At 43.8% G+C, this 19637-nt stretch overlaps 1 protein-coding gene across 2 annotated transcripts in view; it reads right to left on the bottom strand.

The window, feature by feature from the left end:
- Positions 1 to 253: 253 nt before the first annotated feature.
- Positions 254 to 19637, bottom strand: part of cemip2 (cell migration inducing hyaluronidase 2) — a 31744-nt gene continuing 12360 nt past the window's right edge. For both annotated transcript variants that reach the window (XM_023803278.2, XM_023803277.2), the window contains exons 7-24: positions 18880 to 19049; positions 17845 to 18054; positions 17079 to 17284; positions 16035 to 16104; positions 15424 to 15552; positions 14677 to 14765; positions 12834 to 12965; positions 11529 to 11564; positions 11077 to 11232; positions 10275 to 10452; positions 8869 to 9084; positions 8303 to 8514; positions 7621 to 7803; positions 5093 to 5312; positions 4591 to 4692; positions 4128 to 4273; positions 3717 to 3823; positions 254 to 3632 (exon numbers count right to left, since the gene is read on the bottom strand). In XM_023803278.2, coding sequence (XP_023659046.2) covers positions 3433 to 3632; positions 3717 to 3823; positions 4128 to 4273; positions 4591 to 4692; positions 5093 to 5312; positions 7621 to 7803; positions 8303 to 8514; positions 8869 to 9084; positions 10275 to 10452; positions 11077 to 11232; positions 11529 to 11564; positions 12834 to 12965; positions 14677 to 14765; positions 15424 to 15552; positions 16035 to 16104; positions 17079 to 17284; positions 17845 to 18054; positions 18880 to 19049 — 2762 coding nt within the window. In that variant the 3' untranslated portion in view covers positions 254 to 3432. The remainder of the gene's footprint in view (positions 3633 to 3716; positions 3824 to 4127; positions 4274 to 4590; positions 4693 to 5092; positions 5313 to 7620; positions 7804 to 8302; positions 8515 to 8868; positions 9085 to 10274; positions 10453 to 11076; positions 11233 to 11528; positions 11565 to 12833; positions 12966 to 14676; positions 14766 to 15423; positions 15553 to 16034; positions 16105 to 17078; positions 17285 to 17844; positions 18055 to 18879; positions 19050 to 19637) is intronic.

Here is a 19637-nt window from a genome sequence, read left to right on the forward strand (position 1 = left end):
GTCTAACTGTCAGATTCTTCATTTCTGAAAATGTGGCAATCCTGACAAGACTGCATATTTATTGTCTTTGTTTCGGATCTGATTTATTACGAGGCAGTCTGCCGGAAACACACAGGCCTGATGGATAATGAGTATTAATTCCAGACCGCAGATGGCGGTCACAGAGAGGCCCAAGATCAATTACAGGCAGCGGCAGAGGGAGCGCATCATTCAGGCGGCGTGTTTGTCCCCCAATGACAACTCTCTACATCTCTACAATTCAATAATTTATTGGTAAAAACACTTCTCAAATAATACATATCAATAATTTCACGTCAGTAGCAGCGTCAAAGCATTAATAAAAATATTCTTCCCACTCACTCCCAGAAATCTGCACACCTACACGATTACTCTCACGCCACAATGTGCCAGAACAGGAGCTGAAAAAGGTTATTACAAACACATCTTAACACTGCATAAAAAGCACTACTTTATGAATAAGGCAATACTAACGTTAGTGTCACGGTACTACATCTCCACCTAGTGGCAAGAATTCAATCAATTGTTAAATTATAAAATTACAATAATAAAAACCGGCGTTGGTATACGTTACCGCCTGATACAATTGAACTGGATTCAGTCGACATTCATTTTACTTATACGGGTAAAACGCTGGATCGTACTATGCAGACATACTGGTAGTTAGTTTACTAAGGTTGTATTTTGTGACCTGAGCCTCGCCTGTGGCATATCTGAGGCCTACAATTCTGCTTTCGTAATCGAAATTAACTTTTACCTATAAGTTTAGTTTACTATACTTAAAGCATTCTGTCCTTTTTGTGCTTTCATCGTGTGCTCAGATGGTGGGTCATCACATCGTTTTATTTTCCTTGGCCTTACATGAACACACATCTGATGTTTTAAAGGCAATAAATGACCGATAATACAGAGGCAGTGTGGCGAGGCTATGAAAAAACAGGGGAACAAAATCAGCCTACGATTTCAAAGTGTCTTCATCGTTAAAGGACTTAAGAGTAAGATAACCAGTACTTAACAGCATAAATACAATATATACAATACTGCAAAAGCGAAGCGATACTTTTAGAAACCTTTCAGCTGAGAAGCGTTTATGGGAACAAAGCTATATTTAATGTTAGATGCACTTTGGCAATATTTTGGAAAAAATGCATACTTTTCATACAAAGTATTTTTGCAAAGAGGATATAATATGCTTTTCACTCCGAGTTCGTCACTATTCCCCCCCATCTAAAACCGATGTTAATCGTTTTATCATAACGGCCCGGCTGTTGATCACAGTTTTTTCCTTTTCCGGGCACAATATCATCACGTACAGTATAGCTCCTTGCATAAAGTCACAGGCTATGTGATAAATGCTGGAGTGGGCGAGAGAAAACCGGGGCCTCACATATAAATAAGCGATTAATTTTACAAGTGTTGGCCAAACGACATCATTCATGAACTCCACATTTATTTCCATAGAACACATGTCTTAACATTGCGGTATGCTACGGTTAGTAATCTGATTAAGGCTTTATGTTTATCAAACGAAGATTGGGGACTGCATTTTAGCAAAATAACTTTAAAAATCTTTCGTACGTATTATCCGTTCTCGATGTGACTATTGCGTGTGTGCCCATCACGATATACATCACACCCCCCAACACCACTGCACGTAGCTATCTAGTAACGTCGACTTTAAATTGCTTCATATATATTGCTTCATATTTTTTTTAAAACCCAGATAGCCACATGCACATCTTAAAAAAAACCTTCCGTTAATTTTCAGTTCATGTTCTACACCCTGTGCCAGGGGCTTGGAGCCCATACCAGGCAGCATCCAGCACAGGCAGGAGAACAGCCTGCATGGGAGCTGTCAGGCCATCTAATGGCATGCCTTGGGGGGCGTGGAAGCAGGGGTTTCCCAGGCAAACCCATATGGGGGGAGGATATCGTGAACACTCAGGATTAGGGCTTGAATCCAAACTACCACACACCCCTAAGCAGAGTTGGGTAATTAAGGTCCAGAGAGTAAAAGTCCAGACCAGGATTCTGTTTTAACCAACCAGTTGAGTACTCTGTGACTGACTCTTTATGCTTAACTGGTTGATTGAAAGAAAGTCTGGACTTTTACTCTCTGGACCTGAATTACCCAACTCTGCCCATAAGCTTTATATCCTGCCTCTCATCATCACCTTATTGCATTTTTGTTGATCTTTTCATGCTGGTTTGAGTAACTTTAGAAGTATACATGTACCCTGACAACTGAAAACAATTTTAATACAATAAAGGGCAACATTTACTTTTCTTAATAAAAAAGTTTCAACATTTATCATTTTCCACTTTGTTCAATGTCACGCAGCAATTAAAAGTAATAAAAAAAGCTAGAGGGAAATAAACTCATTTACTGTTTTAAAACATTTTCAAATATATAAAATATTCATTACACATACAAGTGAAACAGCTCTTGAACCTTCTTACTGTCAGTAGTTCAAGAGGAATAACTTCAGATGGCAAAACAAAACAGGCCCTTTTTTGTCTTTTAAAATACATAGTATGATAGGAAGAAAAAAAAATATATAAAAAAAAAATCACAATTCAGTGGTTAAGAAGCAGGTGATGCCTAACAGCAAGCTCACAACGAAAGACAGAGGTTCAGGGCTTGTTTCTCTCTCAAATGGTCGCCTTTAAATTTCTGCAACAGCACCACTTGAGGCATAGCAGCTGGTGAAAAGGACAGTATTATCGGGTTTGAGCCAGCAGTGCAGTTTGGCGCCATCCACAAAATAACTGTTAACGCCAAAATATAGAGCCCTGCTCTAGTTGTTTAAAGGCACTGGATACAGATCACTTTGTGCACTGAGAGAAATCTTTTTTAAATTACGTGAATGTGATAATTTCTCCACCCCTACAAAAAAATAAATCAGACAATAAACATATCATGACATAAACCCAGTTCATTAATCACTTCTAAAACTCGGATGAAGTGGCTGGAATTTTAGAGGAAAGAAAAACAGCTTGTTATTCTGATAATTCAGGTCAAGCGACATTTAAGGATCCAAAGTTCTTTTGCCGTGTATTTAACTGACATAAAAGACAGATGTGCAAAACTGCAAACAATTCTTTAAGATGGTAGAATGTTCTCTGTCCAGTTTTCATCATTTAACATGACCTGAAATAGTTTTTTTTCTAACTTTGTTAAAGGCACTGGATCACATCAATGCTTTAAAAGGATTAAACTCTCATTCTCAATTTCTTTGCTGATGTGGCTTTGGTTGTGGCTGAGAATTTGTCTTGAAGAAAGTGCAACACTTAAAAAACAAAAAAACAAACAAAAAAAAAAACCTTTCTATACAATCCGTAAACATTTCTGCCATAAATAAAGCTCAATCTTGAGTTCACATTCATTCTAGTTTTCACATTTGCTAGAAAAGTTCATACTTTGGTTAAAATTTCTGTTAGAAGTTCCAGATCTTTCTGCTTTGATTTCTCAGCCTGTGCACAACCGTACTCCTCAAGGCCCAGAGGAACATACTTCTCGAGAACTTCCAGCTTCCCGGCCTCTTGGGGAGTAAACAGACCGGCCCAAGGAGGTATGACACGAGAACCTTGGAATCCAAAGAAAGCCAAGCTCTCTGTGGGAGAAAAAAAAGGTACAACAATCAGCAAGACTTCTGAGACACGCCATATGACGCTTGATGTCACAGACAAACACAAACCTTTCTTCTGCAAGTCTGCTGCTTTAGCTGTTCCCAAAGCAACCAGGTACTGTGCAACTTCACCCTGACCATCAAGCTGTCCTCTTGTTGCAAGCAGAACAATGGAGCTTTAATTGTGGAGAGACAAAGTTCTCTTAGACTGATAATTGTAGAAAAGTAGTCGATACATTTTGAAAGAATTTATGGAAATTCCTCAAAACATGCATTTGGTGCCATAAACTTTTCTCACTCTCCCTCAAATAAATTGTGAAAATGATCTACTATTATGCCATTACAGTGTCAAGACAAAATACTAAAATATGATTTACACAGCTACAAGATAATGAAACAAACACTGCATTTATGCGGTTCGAACCAGCAGTTCCTTTTGGTTTTTATACATTTTTATAAGTTCCCAGACTAGTCACTCACCTCTTTGGGATCCCACTATTTACATACTGTTCCATTTTAGAGTCCAGCTTGGAGAAAAATGACTTCTTTGTGACTTTACCAGTACAAGCATCCACAGTGACCCAGAAGAAACCAGGGTCTGTGAAGGAGAACTTCTCACCGTCCACCTCAACAAAGAAGTAAGGAACATTTTAGGGTCTAGCAGAGACACTGGCGGAAGACTATCAGGATTCACAGACCACAACTGTCGAGGGAGCCTGGACAAATCTACCAGAATCACAAGCACAAAATCTGGTAAGCAACTCACATTTGCATTTTATTTCAGGAGGATTCAGCTACACAACTCAGCCACTACAGACTTCCAAATATGACCTCATCAAAAGAGCTTTTACCATAACAGTTTTACCATAGCATTTCTTCATCCACCTCGATTACGCACTATCTACATTCCTAAAAACAGTCACAAGGCACCAACGATACTTACGGCGATGAATGAGTCTGTATCGCCCTTCTCCACTTCCTGCTGGCTGAGTGATTTGATCTGAACTTGGAGGTAGGTATTTTCGGGATCATTTGTGAAGACCAGCTGAAAGAGACATTTATTGTAACCAGACAAATGATTTTGGATATAGAAGTGATATTGCCCTCTTTATGATATGTGGCTAATTCACATCTGAACTAAAGCAGCCTTGCCGTGAAACAGAAGCACATGCAAGCAAAACCAGACTGAGTATTAAGTGCCCCAGGGAATCGCCAACCATAGTGGTGGCAGCTCACGAAATTCAGAAATGCGTCTAATATAGGAAAAACGTTACATTGGCTTTTCAGTGAGTGCCGTATTAAAATAATAATACAATCATATTAAATATATCAGATATTAAATTACATTAACTTGTGAAAAGACATTTGTCTATGGGACCTGGGGGGGTTAGTCTGCTTGGTGCCCCCCGCCGAGGCCCATATGGTTGACCCGGGCCGCCTGGTACCTTTGTGGCGCCGCAGTTTCTGCAGGGTGCCGTGACCGGCTCGGGCATCGGCACTTCGGCTTGCGGAGCTCTGGCGTACTTGGGGTAGGCCTTGGCCATGCAGTCGCTGGCCTGTTTTGAGGTTGTGGTGGCGGTGACTTTGACCCTCTCGCAGCCCCTCCTGGAGCAGTAGCTCTGCCCCTCCCGGCTGTGTCTCGCCCGCAGGGACAGCCAGAGAAGTCTGGAGACAAACGGGTGTCAGTGTCGAAAATGGGATTTGCATTAGATGAAAAAGGCAGCGAACATCAGCCATAGTAGCCCTTTGTGCTAAAGACTTCATAGATTAAAAGGTCAACAGTATATTAAATTTGTAATAAAAACATTTATACTTTGATACCTTTATCATCAATACAGACACACCTGAACCAAAGTATAAGACTAATATCCAGAAGGTCCACAGGACATAAGACACTACACTGTACGTTCTGCATTGCAACATAGTGCATCTCAAAGCCCCAAAAAGGTTTTTCCTGACTACTCTCGTACTTCGGCCCTACTACCTGCAATTCCCAAAGTGACAGCCAGGTGGTGCAAATAGTTTAACTGGTACAACAAAACTCCAGCAGTGATCAAACCACTAGTTGTGATTCCTACAGGTCACAGAGTATTTGTCTCATTCTTATCATTACCTCAAACGTGATACAGTTTGGATTTTCCATACTGTTCAAATGATCTCCCAAACAAAAACCATTAAGCTAAAACCAGCGGGAACTGGTGATTTATCTCCCAGAATGATCCTCCACCATTACATCTCTAGTGCTTCCGTTCCATTCACGAGTCATACTTAATTTCTAACACCAACATCTGATATTCTATGCACCTAAACCAGTGTTTCCCAATCCAGTTCTGAGGAACCCACAGCCGGTCCATTTTTTTGCTCCCTCTGAGCTCTCTGCCGGTCCACATTTTTGCTCCCTTCCAGTTCACAAAAAACAAAGACTGCCTGTGGGTCCCCCAAGGACTGGATTGCGAAGCACTGACCTAAACCTCCCACTTGAGGTACAGCAGCACACAGGATTCAAGTTGAAACAAATTGCTTAAAAGGGGTGAAGAGCTGTGAAGTTGTGCAAAAGGATATTAATACCTCGAGGCGCTTCCTGTTATTGCAGACTGGTAGCCGGGTACTCAGAAATGATACGTAGTACAATGTAATTTAAAAAAAAACTGGAAAACTTTAAATGATTTCTTAAGTGTGTGGATTAAGGATGCCAGACCTAAAGCCCTTGAGACTGCCATCTATTCTTCAGATCTTTTGAACCCATATACATAACAACCAAAGTCAAAGTCACAGGGCGCTTTGAAGTGCATCTTCAGATAATTCAGAGGTATACACTTTAGCAGTAAGAACTGGGATGCGGGGGTCTCTTTGGGGATCACATGACCTCAAAACATTTCATGAATGATTAAAATTGGATCTTTTAAATACAGCATTTATTTATACTTAACATATGTTTGTAACAAAACGCAGTTTTACTGTATGTTGCATACTACGTTATTTTTGTTATGTTACTTAGTAAATCAACTACTGCTCAGTGAACAACATCCGACTGCATTTACAGTCAGCTCTGGCTCAGGACAGCGCTAGACAACAGTGAAGGTTAGGATGGCAACAAAATGCTAAGGGGAGATGAAAGGGCTCTGCTACCTTTCCAAACTGATTGGAGAAACATTTAAACAAGAAACACCCACATATAATATCCATAAAACATGATTCTGACCATTTCCGACTTAAAAATAAGAACGCATCATCTCAGAGGTTTGAGCTGTTAAACTACACTTTAAACTGCAAATCACAATACGGAAATGAAAAGCAATAACTAAGTGATAAGAATGAGTTTCAAAGAAATTATTAAAACAGACTAAAACAGACATTTTCAGTGGTCAGCGCTACAATTCAGCAGGAAACACAAAAGCCTGGTCACACGTCTATTTGACTAATTCCGGCTAAAGAATTGTAGCATTTAATATCCTGCGTGAGCAGCTTCAAACAAATCGTGACCTTATCAAGTCTCCTCAAAACCCTATCAGTTTGCCAGCTTTATCACTATGAGAAAGATCGCCAATTGAAAATCCACTGCGGAGTCATGGGTATGAGAACATCAAAGACATAGGTGACAAGTTGCGTAGTTCAATATGCAATAAAAAAAATATTATTTTTTTTGTTTTGGGGGGGTGGGGGTGCATGATAATTTAATTCAGAAACAAATGAAGACTTAAGCCCCCAAGAATCATGTGCTGGGATTTTGTGTGTTTGTTGTACAGCAGGAAGCAGAAACTATGTGATACAACACTGAGGAAACTGGCTGCACACAATATCACTGCAAGTCATCTTACATTTCCTTGCCTGGATCCTACTCAGTGTTCATAAGAAAATATTGCACATACTGTCTTTGCACGTTCAGCCCAGTGTGTTCCCTTGTGTGGCATTCAATCAGTCTGAGGTGGCTGGAGTTATGGGGAAATCTTTGGGTCAAAAATGAGCCCCTCACCCTGTACCGCTGTCAAAGTAGTACTTCCGATCCAGGGGGCTTTTCTCAAGCTCATCCAGGGAACCCGCAGAGCGGTAATCCTCCATGTTGTCAAAAATATTGCTCTGACGGTCGTTTATATCAGACATGACATGGAAGGTGGTGTCGGTGGGGTAACAGAGACCCATCTGGACCCGGTCTCCTCTGAAGGGGCAAAACCAAAACGTACAAAAGAGTTCATTCAAAAAGTAACGTGATAAATAATCCGTGAGTACCAGCAGATGGTTGTTAGATCTAGCGTGAGCCCCTCAGCACACGGCACCGTAACGTGTCCACCTCAGCTTCGTCTAATAATATTATTATTATTATTATTATTATTATTATTAATAGATCCTTTATTGTACCCGTGGGGAAATTCTTTTTACGCCTCCCTCAACTTGCTCTTTGTAGAATAAGTTGTCCGCGAAGGGCAGCCACCTGATTGGGTGGCAGCCAGAGCTTAGACAATGGCATACAAAGGGAGAAACTGAAAGTTCTAACAACGCATGCTTGGCCGTCAGTACTTTATAATGTCTGACTGATAACACAGTTGTAAGGACCTAACTCCATCGTAAGTCCTGGGGCATCTGTATTCATATTCTAACCTTCAAATCACGAGAGAGACACTGAATCTTGGGTTATAAAACATAGAAACGCTACTCACTTGTCGAAATTGATGAGGGACAGCACGACCTCGCGGGGGGCAAGCCCCTTCCAGTGCACCGTGTAGCTCTTCGACATCATCAGCACTGGCTGGTACTGCTGTGACGACGCCCCAGGGCTGTTGATTCCCTTCAGCACCATGGGCTTCTGCGGGTACTCATCCCTGGCGATGGAAACGCTGACGTTCGAGGCTCCCTGGGTCTGAATGTATACCTGGGCAGGTAGGAGGGGCCATTCTGGGTTACGGCACAGATCGGCTTCGGGAAGAGCACAGTGGTCAGACAAACATGAAGACCCGAACCAGCAGGATGGACTCAAAAGTCACATAATGAATGTTAACAAGAAGCCTCTAAATGACCAACATCAATTTAATTTCACCTAATATTAAGAATCAGAATATTTAAAAGTGATTCGGTAACATCTGGCACGGGGGACCCACAGTACACGGCGATGGGCTAAAACACGAGTTCCTGGCATCAAAACACAAAGAGCCAAAAAACGTAATCAACAGGAGAAATAAATCAAACACATTAAAACTGATTTTGTACCGTTTGAGACGATTCTCACCTGAGAATACCTTCCGCTGCAGATCACCCCGTTCCACTCGGTGACGTTGACGCACTGGGGGTGGCGGATGAGGAAGTTGTCCATCCTCGCCACATAAGAGTCTGGGTAGCCCGTCGCAGAGCCGTCCACATCGTGGAAAATTGAATTTTTATCCCCGTCCAGATCGTTGTCCTCAAACCACTGGCCAGGTTTCCCAAAGAACGCCTTGAGGCCTTCCTGTCAAGGGTCACCAAAAAGCTGTTATATTTTATCTGATGGTCGATGAAATTAACTCAGCGAGTTACAGGCTGCCCCCGAGTTAAGAACACCCAACTTATGAACAAACAATTTTGGTTGAATGCAATGGTTCATAATAATGAACGCACACGCTACTTTGTGACACCTGTGAAAACACTGCGTGGCTTCAGCAGTTTGTCAGCTCGAGGTGCAGTACAGTATACAGTAGTACAGTACAGTACCGTATGTAGTTACTTTTATTACTGTATTATTACGTAATAATGTATTAACCTATTATGTACTGAATTATTTTTACAACTTGCCTAAAAATTCAACTTAAAGACGGACTTCTCATTCGTACCTGGGGACTGCCTGCATATTACATGTTGTAATGAAATAGCTGTTCTTTTCTATACATTTTTAATCATTTTAGCCAAAATACAGAGCTCAGGTGAGAGTAGACAGATTTTCAGACTTTCTTCATTATGATGAAAATAACTGCACTAATATATAACAGAGCAGTGAACAAGAGTGACATTGCGGCTTAAAATGAGCTGAAACATGTGGCTGACAGAGAGGTTAAAGTACCACATTTATGGAGTTTTTGTTACCGCAGTAAAAGCAAAGTTCCTGTGAGGTTTCGCCAATAAAAAGAGAGAAGATACCCAGCTCTGGCTGAAGGTCAGAAATGTGAAAATTGAGAAGACTAGTCTGACCATTCTTAAGCTCACTCTTTTCCCATAACACTGGCCAAATATCTTGTTTAAACCTAATCAAACTCAACTTTCAACAACGAAATGTCAGCAAATAATACATGTTGACAACTGAAAAGCGGCGTTTCATTTGCAAAATGCGTAAATTATCCCAGAGGAGGGACAGATGCTTGGTGAAATTTAGTAAGTTATTACAGCAACAAGGCTTGTGAGAAGAAAACATAAAAAATAAATGAACGTGTATAAATCCGTCAAATCATGGAGTTTAGTCGCGGAATAATTTAGCCTAAAACGTGCCTCATACATACAAATTTAAATGCTAATGATTAAAATGATCACAGCTGCTATATTCTACTTAGTGAGATGTCTGTAAACATTAGGTTGCTGGTAGGTGGGGGGATGGCGGGGGGGAGCACTGGAGGCTAAAGCCAAGACATAGCAGCCGGGGGGGTGAGGCGGGCGTGGTGTGCTACGCACTCTGGGATGGAAGGAGAGGCCCGAGAGGTTGTTCCGCGGGGTGAGCTGCCAGGTATTCTTCAGGTTGAAGCCCACGGCACTGGTGTAGCGATCGGCGGTGGGGACATAGCCCTTGAACGTGCTGTTGGTGAGGCGAACTGGGCCGTCGTAGATCTGGAAGCCCCGGATCGGAAAGGTCCTGGGGGGGAGAGCGAGGACCAATGAGCAGATACGTAAAACGAATAACTGCCACAGTCCGACCGCATGACTAACTGGCGAGCTTCACTGTCAGGCAGACAGCAGGACGCTGTACAGCTACCGGACTAGAATTTCATCCCCAGTTTCGTAAGCTTTATAGTTCTTTGGGTTACATGGGTCAACCGAACAAACTAAGCAACCTAAGAATTGGGGCCTTCCCCGGCTGCCACCTCTAGTGAACCCAAAGGGAGCAAATTAGTCAACAGGTTTTGAGTAAGCAGTCCTCATGGGGGGGAGGGGGCCGCTACCATTCCCTGCCAATATGACTACACCGCTGGATGCTTTCCTCCGAGCTGAATCAGATTAGATGCAATTGGAAACAGTTCAGCTTACGGGGGGGAGGGAAACACAAGCTTCTATGACAACCAGCGTCTAGTAGGACTACATTCTCACGCCACTACCGAATTTGGCACAAGGCCGTATACAACTGGAGGGGGGGGGGGCAGCAACGACAGGTCAGTGAAGAATGAGTAAACAGACAGCGGTATGGGGCCAATCCATTCTCGCTTGTTCTCTAGTGACAGGATGCCAATGTGCGCAGAACTTCCTGTCGACGGCCCCTCACTTGTTCCTGGGCAGCGTCCTCATCTTGCCATCCACCCCGCCGACTCCCCAGTACTTGTTCTGTCCGCCGTTGAAGCCGCGGTTCTTGCTCTCGCCCACGAAGAGGGACTGGGAGACCTCCTGGCTGGAGCCTTCATCCTTTGGATAGCTGCCATCGCTGAGTCCGGGGGCAGGAGGACATGCTTAGAATGCCGCTGCCGAAACGGCGGCTGGGGTGCGAGTCTAACGCGCGCTGCTTTGCCAGAGACTGGGACAAGAGCCCAGAGACGACTGCAAGAGCATCACCATACTGATGTTCTGGAAAACTCCCATTATGTCATACATATACTTCAACCACTATACTGCAAAACTTACAATATAAAAAAAAAATCTAACCATATCTAATTTAGAGCTACCTTCAAATGACATCAATACAAATACTATGCACCCCACAAAACTTACAAAATTATATACCTTGCAAATGACAGTCCAACTCCATTGTCTGCAAATCTGCCAAAGTAAACATACTGCATTCATTAGGGGGTCCCACAAAATGACAACATAATACTGCCCTTAATTCAGAGCTACCTCCTCAGCAGGGCAAAAAAACAGATGATTTAATAAAAAAATGTAATCAGAAAGTCGCGTCTATGTCAGCACGGTATCAATAATAACTTCTATAAGCTCATTTATTAAGCAAAACATGAAATATCCTGTAGAACACGAAAGTAATGGGATTTCTGCTAAAATAAAAAAAGCAACAAGTCCCAGTAAGCTGGATATAATTACACATATTAAAAAGGAATTAAAGTGCTTGCTGTTAAATGTAACAAAGAAACAATGTAGCATACTGAACAAAAATATGTTAAGTGGTTCTATCTATGCTGCAACCGCTTATCAATTTTGGTATCCAGTTTCAAAAATTTTCTCCATTACCTGTGGCATGACTAAGAGTCTAAAAAATGACCTCCAAAAGAATTCTTTGTATTAAGATAAAACAATAAAATATTATTCTGCCCTAAGACAGACAAATCAGTGAAGTCAATTTAAGTAAAAAAAATGACTGAAATAAACCCTTCCAATATGTTACAACACCAAGATTAATTTTTGTTTAACAGTCATTTCCAGAGGCTTTAAACGTTCAATGCATTATAGCTGTACGACAGCATATTGTGGGTTTGTTGTGTGAATTGTATTGTATGTCCATATTTTCAATGTCATACTTCTGACTTTGATGCAACCTGACAGGGACTAAAGTATAACTAAACTATATGTGACAATGTAGAGCCAAGAAAATACAACCAAAACAAAAATCGACATCTGCTTGAAAACGTGTAACATCTATTAAGAAATTTCAATTGCACTGTTTCGGTGGGCTAAGCTGAGGAGGACATACAGATTTCTTCACAACAGGACAGACAAGGTTGAGTAGAAAAGTTAAGGTTGAAGCCCACCCCCCCATTAAGGCTGTGTTCTGGTGCTTTTCATTTCCCCCCTTGTGCATAATCACCTAGCCCCAAGCTAACAGTCTCCTCTTATAATGGAACCCAGCTGGTCCAGATCGGACGGAGTAAAAAGCTAAGAATAAGTATGGCCAGCTGGACAGATTCTAAAATATGGGAAGCCATCTTTCAATGAATCCTGCTGAAACGCCGTCTTGTGGAACGTTCTCCTTTCTCCCACTGCTACATGAAGGGACCTTGTTCCCCGACCACACCAGTCACATGCTTGAAGGATGGCATCTGTTCATTTTACAATGAGAGTGATTCCATCACTCACCCTGAGTTCTGAATGACGATGTCCCCACCACGGATCCAGGCACCCAAGTCATTATTCTTGAAGGAGATCAGGGTGTCAATAACGGCTGCGACTCGAGGCCGCTTTGGGTCTGCATTCTCATGAGGTCGGAATCTGCAATGGCAGTGGTAACAAATTCAGACAATAAGAGGTATTTGGTTGAACAAAGTTTCTTCAAAATTAGATGCTGAAAGGGGAAGATATGGGCAAAGATTAATCAACGTTTACATCCATCCATCCATCCATCTTCTGTAACCGTTTATCCTATTCAGGGTTGCAGGGGGTCCGGAGCCTATCCTGGAGGCTACGGTCACAAGGTAGGAAACAACTCAGGATGGGGCACCAACCCATCACAGGACACACTCACACACCATTCACATTCTTACAATAAAATATTTACAATAAAAATAAACCCTTCAAACAAACCTGCATCTAGAGTGAAACCTTAAATACAGAAACGTGAAACAGGATAGAAAGAAAAAAAAAAAAGTTAACAGTCTTGGTATAAATCATTTTTATCACTGGCTCATCACTAGGCCTCGACATTTATGGATAATTCTATTTCGGCCCAGCCCTGTAAAGACGTGACTTAGTAGTCCGTCTAAAGAGAACCATGTGTCCACAGCTAATTTCAAAGTCCCAACAGGAACTTCCGAGATATTCCATATCCAGAAAAACACGTGATGGAAACCATCGCCGGAGGCCTGTTTTCTCTGTAAACGAACTGGGACTGATGGGCCCCCAGTGTGGACGAGGTGCAGTTTGCTTTAGGGGCGTTGCGGTCCCCCTGCCAGATGCTCTTCCTGTCTGGCCACGAGCGGTACGGCGTGCTGGCCAGATCCTACTGTTCAGCACAGGTTTTGGGGCGATGAGGGGTCTCGCCCCGCCTACAATGGAACGGGGCCAGCTACAGTCGCTTCTCGCACATGTGGGCTCTACAAACAAGGTCAGAGCCTATCACAGGACTCTCACGGCACAGCAGACCCCAACAGTGCGTTTCTGTACTGCGGTACTGTGCGCTTTGCAAATACAGGCCTATGCTAGAGTTCATCTCTCTCCCTGGAGGAGTGAACGGACGTCTCAAAAAAAAAAAGAAAAAAACCAACAATCAGAATGATAAAATGATAAACAAAACCTGCAGATGTGAAACCTACTTACAGTACTATTCATTTAGTTCATCTCCCTGTAACACAAGGTTTGTGGCAGTTACCACCACTCTCCCATAGCCACACAGTTCAAGCAAAATTTGATGTTTTTAATGACGTCATTTATCTTTCTTTTCAAGTTAAAAGTCTGACTTTATAGTGCAGTACAAGGGCAGTGGTGGCCTAATGGTTAGGGACGCGCACTTGTAATCGAAAGATTGCTGGTTTGAATCCCTGACCAGCAAGGTACCGCCCCCAAGCACTTACCCCCGGGCGCTGAATTAGCTGCCCCCTGCTATGTCACATATGGGTTAAATGCAGAAGAGACATTTCATTGTTGTGTGTCTGATCTTCTAATTCTAATGCAGAAGTAAAGTATTATTTCCCATAGTGGAGCAGGCTGGACAAACATACAAGAAGCTCACTACATACAAATGGGGTAAATTTAAATTAAATTTTTGATTTTTTAAGGCTGCACAAAGTTTAAAGGCAGCCCTGGGAACATTCCCCATATGTACATGCAGTATGGTCCAGGTGCAGAATGAATGACATAGTAGCTCATTCCTTTCTCTGTGGACTAGTGCTGTAGGTTTTACAAATGGCTGATGGTCTTCATTCCTCACATTCTCAGTGCTCAATCCAGCACAGACCGCCCCACATCACCTAGACGCAGACCTCACCTGGCACTGTTATCCAAGCACAGGTACTCTCTAGGGTCAGCAGCACTTGCGTTTGTGGTCTTCACACCCTTGTCGATGAATAGGCCAGCCTGAAACCAGGGGGGGGGGGGGGAATGTGAAGTGACGGTCCTTCAGAGGAGACACAAGGTGGGTACATCTCCCCTGCAGAGTGGTGAAACACTCCACCCACAATGCATAGTTCTCCACAAGTCCACCAGTTAAACGGAAAAGGAAAAAAAATAAAAAATCCACAAGGCATCACATTATCCAAAGAGTTTCATCCTACATACAGCAATCGGCACAATCACCTCAAACACCAACCGGCACCTCAGAAGCGATAAACATCTAAAATATCTCCTAAACCATTTCAATACAAGTTACCCACCAAAATACAATTATCTATTTGCTAATCTAATAATGACAAATTCACATTATGTCTGAAAATAAAAATAAAAAACATGCCCGGGAGCTCAGATACCCAATATTAAACGATAACGAAAATTAAAGACCATTTCTAGAGAATTCACATTGTGTGGTTAGGGTACACTGTAGGAAATCCTTTTCCAGATAAACTGCCCAACATGTGACAGCAAAGCTTTTTCACTCAGCGATGTGGTTTTAAAGATGCATTTCACTCTGGGACCAAAACGGAGACAGCCGGTGTCAAGCCACACACGAGGGCAGCTTAAAGTGGGCGCAGCTGCTGGAGCTGCGGGTTGCGCGGCGAGCTCCAAGCGTCAGCCTTGCCTTGAAGTTGGAATGCACCCTGTTGTTATAGAAGACCCCCAGCGGGGTGAGCTCCGCCCTCGTTTCGGGGACACGCCCGTGGGATTCGCCGGTCGAGGCCGCGTGGAAGACGAACCAGATGCCGGCATCCTAAACGACAAGCAGAAACGTGACACCCCCGGCCCCCCGACAGCTGCGCTCTTACTTTACAGAGTTGATGCACAACAAACAATAAGCTGGGATAAGTGATATTTAATGTGTAACACACAGCCTCAGCTGTCTGCTGTTCTTCTGCGTCAGTTACTACCACGATGTGACTTAGCAGTTATTACAACTCAAACTCGATTTCACAAATTTACAGTAACAGCTACTCCAGGGGTCCCTGGGCTTCTAAGGGGGTAGTGTGAATCTATTCTAATCCTTTTCCAAAGACTTCTCAACATGAGTAAGCAGTTAATAATATTGTGTGTGTTGGCTTGTCCTATTTGAGACAAGTCTGGATAAACAGCTATAGAAAATGTTTCATTAGCCTTCCATAATCTTTAATTTCGAATTTGCGTTTATCTATTAAATTACTCCCGCTACGTGACCCTCGGCGCTCCCCTTGAAGCAGCCCGTGCCAGTCGTCGTACCTGAGAGCCCGCTGCAGCGTTGCTGATGAGGTTATTGTTCGGGTTGGCGATCCAGAATGTGGACACAGCCCTAAAACCACATGCGACACGCACACTCAGAGGGGGGGCGGCTCTCTCAGAAGGAAACGGGCTCACATAACCTCAACCCATCTCATAAATCTGTCCCCAACGTCAATAAAAGAGCAGAAGGGTTCCTGGCGTTCCACGGCACCCACCCGCCGTCACATAAAACCCAACAATCTACATTCCTCCCTCACCAAATGCAAACCATGGCCACCATTTCCCCTTTGTTACTTTCAAAAACGGCCATCAGCAAACAGGCTTCTCCCTTGAAGTCGCAGCCCCAGCTGTCTGAGAAGCAGTGAGCTGTTAGACACACCCAGCACGCAATGGGCCCAAACAGGCAGCCCACAACACGTTATCCCTTAAGTGTTTTTAATGAACACCCTCTGACATAACAGTGAGGCTGCGCAGCAAAACATTGGTGTCTCTGGATTACTCTCAAGTTTACTATTTTGTTTTAAACTTGAGTTTAATTTTTAATTTCTAAAGGATTCAGATGAATACTTTAAGCCGCGCAAAATTTCTAAAAGTAAAACTGCTTTTTAATATGGGTCGACGGAAAACAGACTGAGCACAATTAAGTTAAAGAGGAGTATCTCATTTCTAGAATGTTTTGTTTTTCCTTAAACCCATGGACATGGGGCAACGCCACTAGTGAAATGTGACTTTGAGCGTGTAGTATGTGGAAATGTGACTTTGAGCGTGTAGTATGTGAAAAAGTAGCTTTATTCCCGACATGGGAAAAAAAATTACATTCTTTGTAATGGAGTTCAGATATTTCAGTTATAAGCAAATACAACAACTACTGAAGCTAAAACCATAAATATCTTTAATGAAATATGCCTATATAAGACTACACAATTTTTACAAAAAAGGGTAAAAATTGGTGTAAAAATAATTTTACACAAAAAGGCTCATCTCCACCTGTCTGAAGGCGTGTGCATGTACATACAAACACGCACCTTGGCGTGTGACACTTACTTGCACTCCGTTGCTGGTACCGGGACGTAACTCCCATAAACATTGTTTCGGATCGAAGTGCACATGGTCTCATTGCGGTCTGTGGGTAGAATGGTACCGGGCTTAGTAAGCAGGCCCAGATTGTGAAAGAAGGTGTTCCTTTGCTCGATGCCGTCTTCCAGGAAAAAGCAGTGCCCCAGGGTGTGGTAACCAACAACATCCTTTATCTAGGGGACACACAAAAAAAAAAGTGAGTGGAACAGTGATGGAACATAACAGGAAAGCAGATCATCACATATCGGAAAGGTTAACAGGGTATTAAACTCCGAACTGTGTGGGTGAATGTCATGAAGAACATGTTTTAAAGTAGGGAAATCCTAGAAATGTTTTCATTAAGGCAGGGGTGGTCAGGGGTGGTGTGTATGCGGGTACTCGCTGCAACTCTCTAATTAGATTACTAATTAAAGGACTGATTGGCCGAAGAGTCCTCACACCTGGGTTTGAATAGCTGACCTACAGGTTACCCCAAAAACCTGCATACACACCGGCCCTTTGCAGATAAGATTGCCTGCCCCTGTATTAAGGTATAAAAAAACAACGTACACTAAGAAAGAATATTCAAGATATGTCTTATCTACCTGAAAAGTAAAAGATGATCTATAAGCCCAGCATGATGTCATTTAGACAGTGCCAAGTGATATGACCTTACGCTTGGGTTAGCATACGAGTGTGAACATCAAGGCCACAGAAGCACCACACTTTCAGCATCTCCCGGCTAGGAGCTCACCAGCAGGCCGTGGGTGGCATGGACGGTGATGCAGCGGGAGAAGCAGTGGTGGATGGACAGGGCGTCTACGGAGGTCGGCGAGCTGTAGCCGCCGCGCTGGTCCACGTCGCCGCACATGTGGAAATGCAGCGGATAGCTGCCCCTGACCTGCTGCCCCATGTGCTTCAGCTCCACGTGGGACAGGTGCGCGGCGCTGAAGTTCCCGAGGATCTACATGGGTAGAGACATGGTCAGGCTACTAATGAGATGCGAGAGAGAGAGAGAAGTCACTGTATACACAGGATACAACAGTGATACTATATTCATCTCCATGGGGAAACTATTTTTAGAATGATATATATATATATATAGATACGTGTGTGTGTGTGTGTGTGTGTGTGTGTATGTAGGAGTTACACTGTGAAACCAAAACATCTGGTTTTAGACCTATAATTTATCAGTACGGTACAGGGTCTGCTTTTACAGCCAATACAGCATCAATTTGTCTTGGCAATGATGGATACAAATCCTGATTTTCAGAACATCCCTCTTGCAAAACAGTGGCCATATCACCACGTGATTCTGGTGGAGGAAAACGCTTCCTGACTCGCTGCTCCAGAACACCCCAAAAGTGGCTCAATAATATTCAGATCTGGTGACTGTGCAGGTCATGGGAGATGTTCAACTTCACTTTTACACTTTGAATCAGTGGTTGAACATGGTCCTCTAGAATAGTTTGGTAGCCCTTAGCAGTGACACACAAATTGCGGGCCTAGGGACCGCCATGATATTGCAGCACAAACCATCACTGGTATGTGTGTGTGTCCAACATGTGCTAAAGACCCAAAGCATGTCATAGTGTTTCCTGAAAGTCCCATGTACATAATGCTTAAGGTATTTAGTGTGTAAATTATGGTAGCTAGTGCCAGCACTCTTAAAAATATCGTTTTGACACCAGTATCGGTGCCAACCCTAACTGTGACCTGCGGTATAGTGAGACTCATTTTCTGGGGTAGACCTGAGAGGTGGTACGATGGGACATGGGTGCACACAGACCTTGATCTGTCCCCCAAAAGTATCATAGGTGAAGAACTGGCACCAGTTGTTTCCATAGCAGGCGTTCTCTGTCTCCCCTTGGATCAGGATATTCCGGGTCAAGAGGCCAACCTCCGCCCTCATATCGATCCCATCGAGGATCTCGCCCACGTGCGTGAATTGGGGTTTTCCTGTGAGAGAAGGAAAGAACGAATGTCATCACTAACTCACCTACTCAGGGCCTGGAGGGTCGAGGAAGGACAGGGGACGAGACAGGGGGTGCCCTACTGGGGAGGAAGGACACGGGACGAGACAGGGGGCGCCCTACTGGGGAGGAAGGACAGGGGGCGCCCTACTGGGGAGGAAGGACAGGGGGCGCCCTACTGGGGAGGAAGGACAGGGGGCGCCCTACTGGGGAGGAAGGACAGGGGACGCCCTACTGGGGAGGAAGGACAGGGGACGAGACAGGGGGCGCCCTACTGGAGAGGAAGGACAGGGGACGAGACAGGGGGCGCCCTACTGGAGAGGAAGGACAGGGGGCGCCCTACTGGGGAGGAAGGACAGGGGACGAGACAGGGGGCGCCCTACTGGGGAGGAAGGACAGGGGACGCCCTACTGGGGAGGAAGGACAGGGGACGAGACAGGGGGCGCCCTACTGGGGAGGAAGGACAGGGGACGAGACAGGGGGCGCCCTACTGGGGAGGAAGGACAGGGGACGAGACAGGGGGCGCCCTACTGGGGAGGAAGGACAGGGGACGAGACAGGGGGCGCCCTACTGG

This window comes from Paramormyrops kingsleyae, chromosome 2 (genome assembly GCF_048594095.1).
Source record: "Paramormyrops kingsleyae isolate MSU_618 chromosome 2, PKINGS_0.4, whole genome shotgun sequence".
Lineage (NCBI taxonomy): Eukaryota > Metazoa > Chordata > Actinopteri > Osteoglossiformes > Mormyridae > Paramormyrops > Paramormyrops kingsleyae.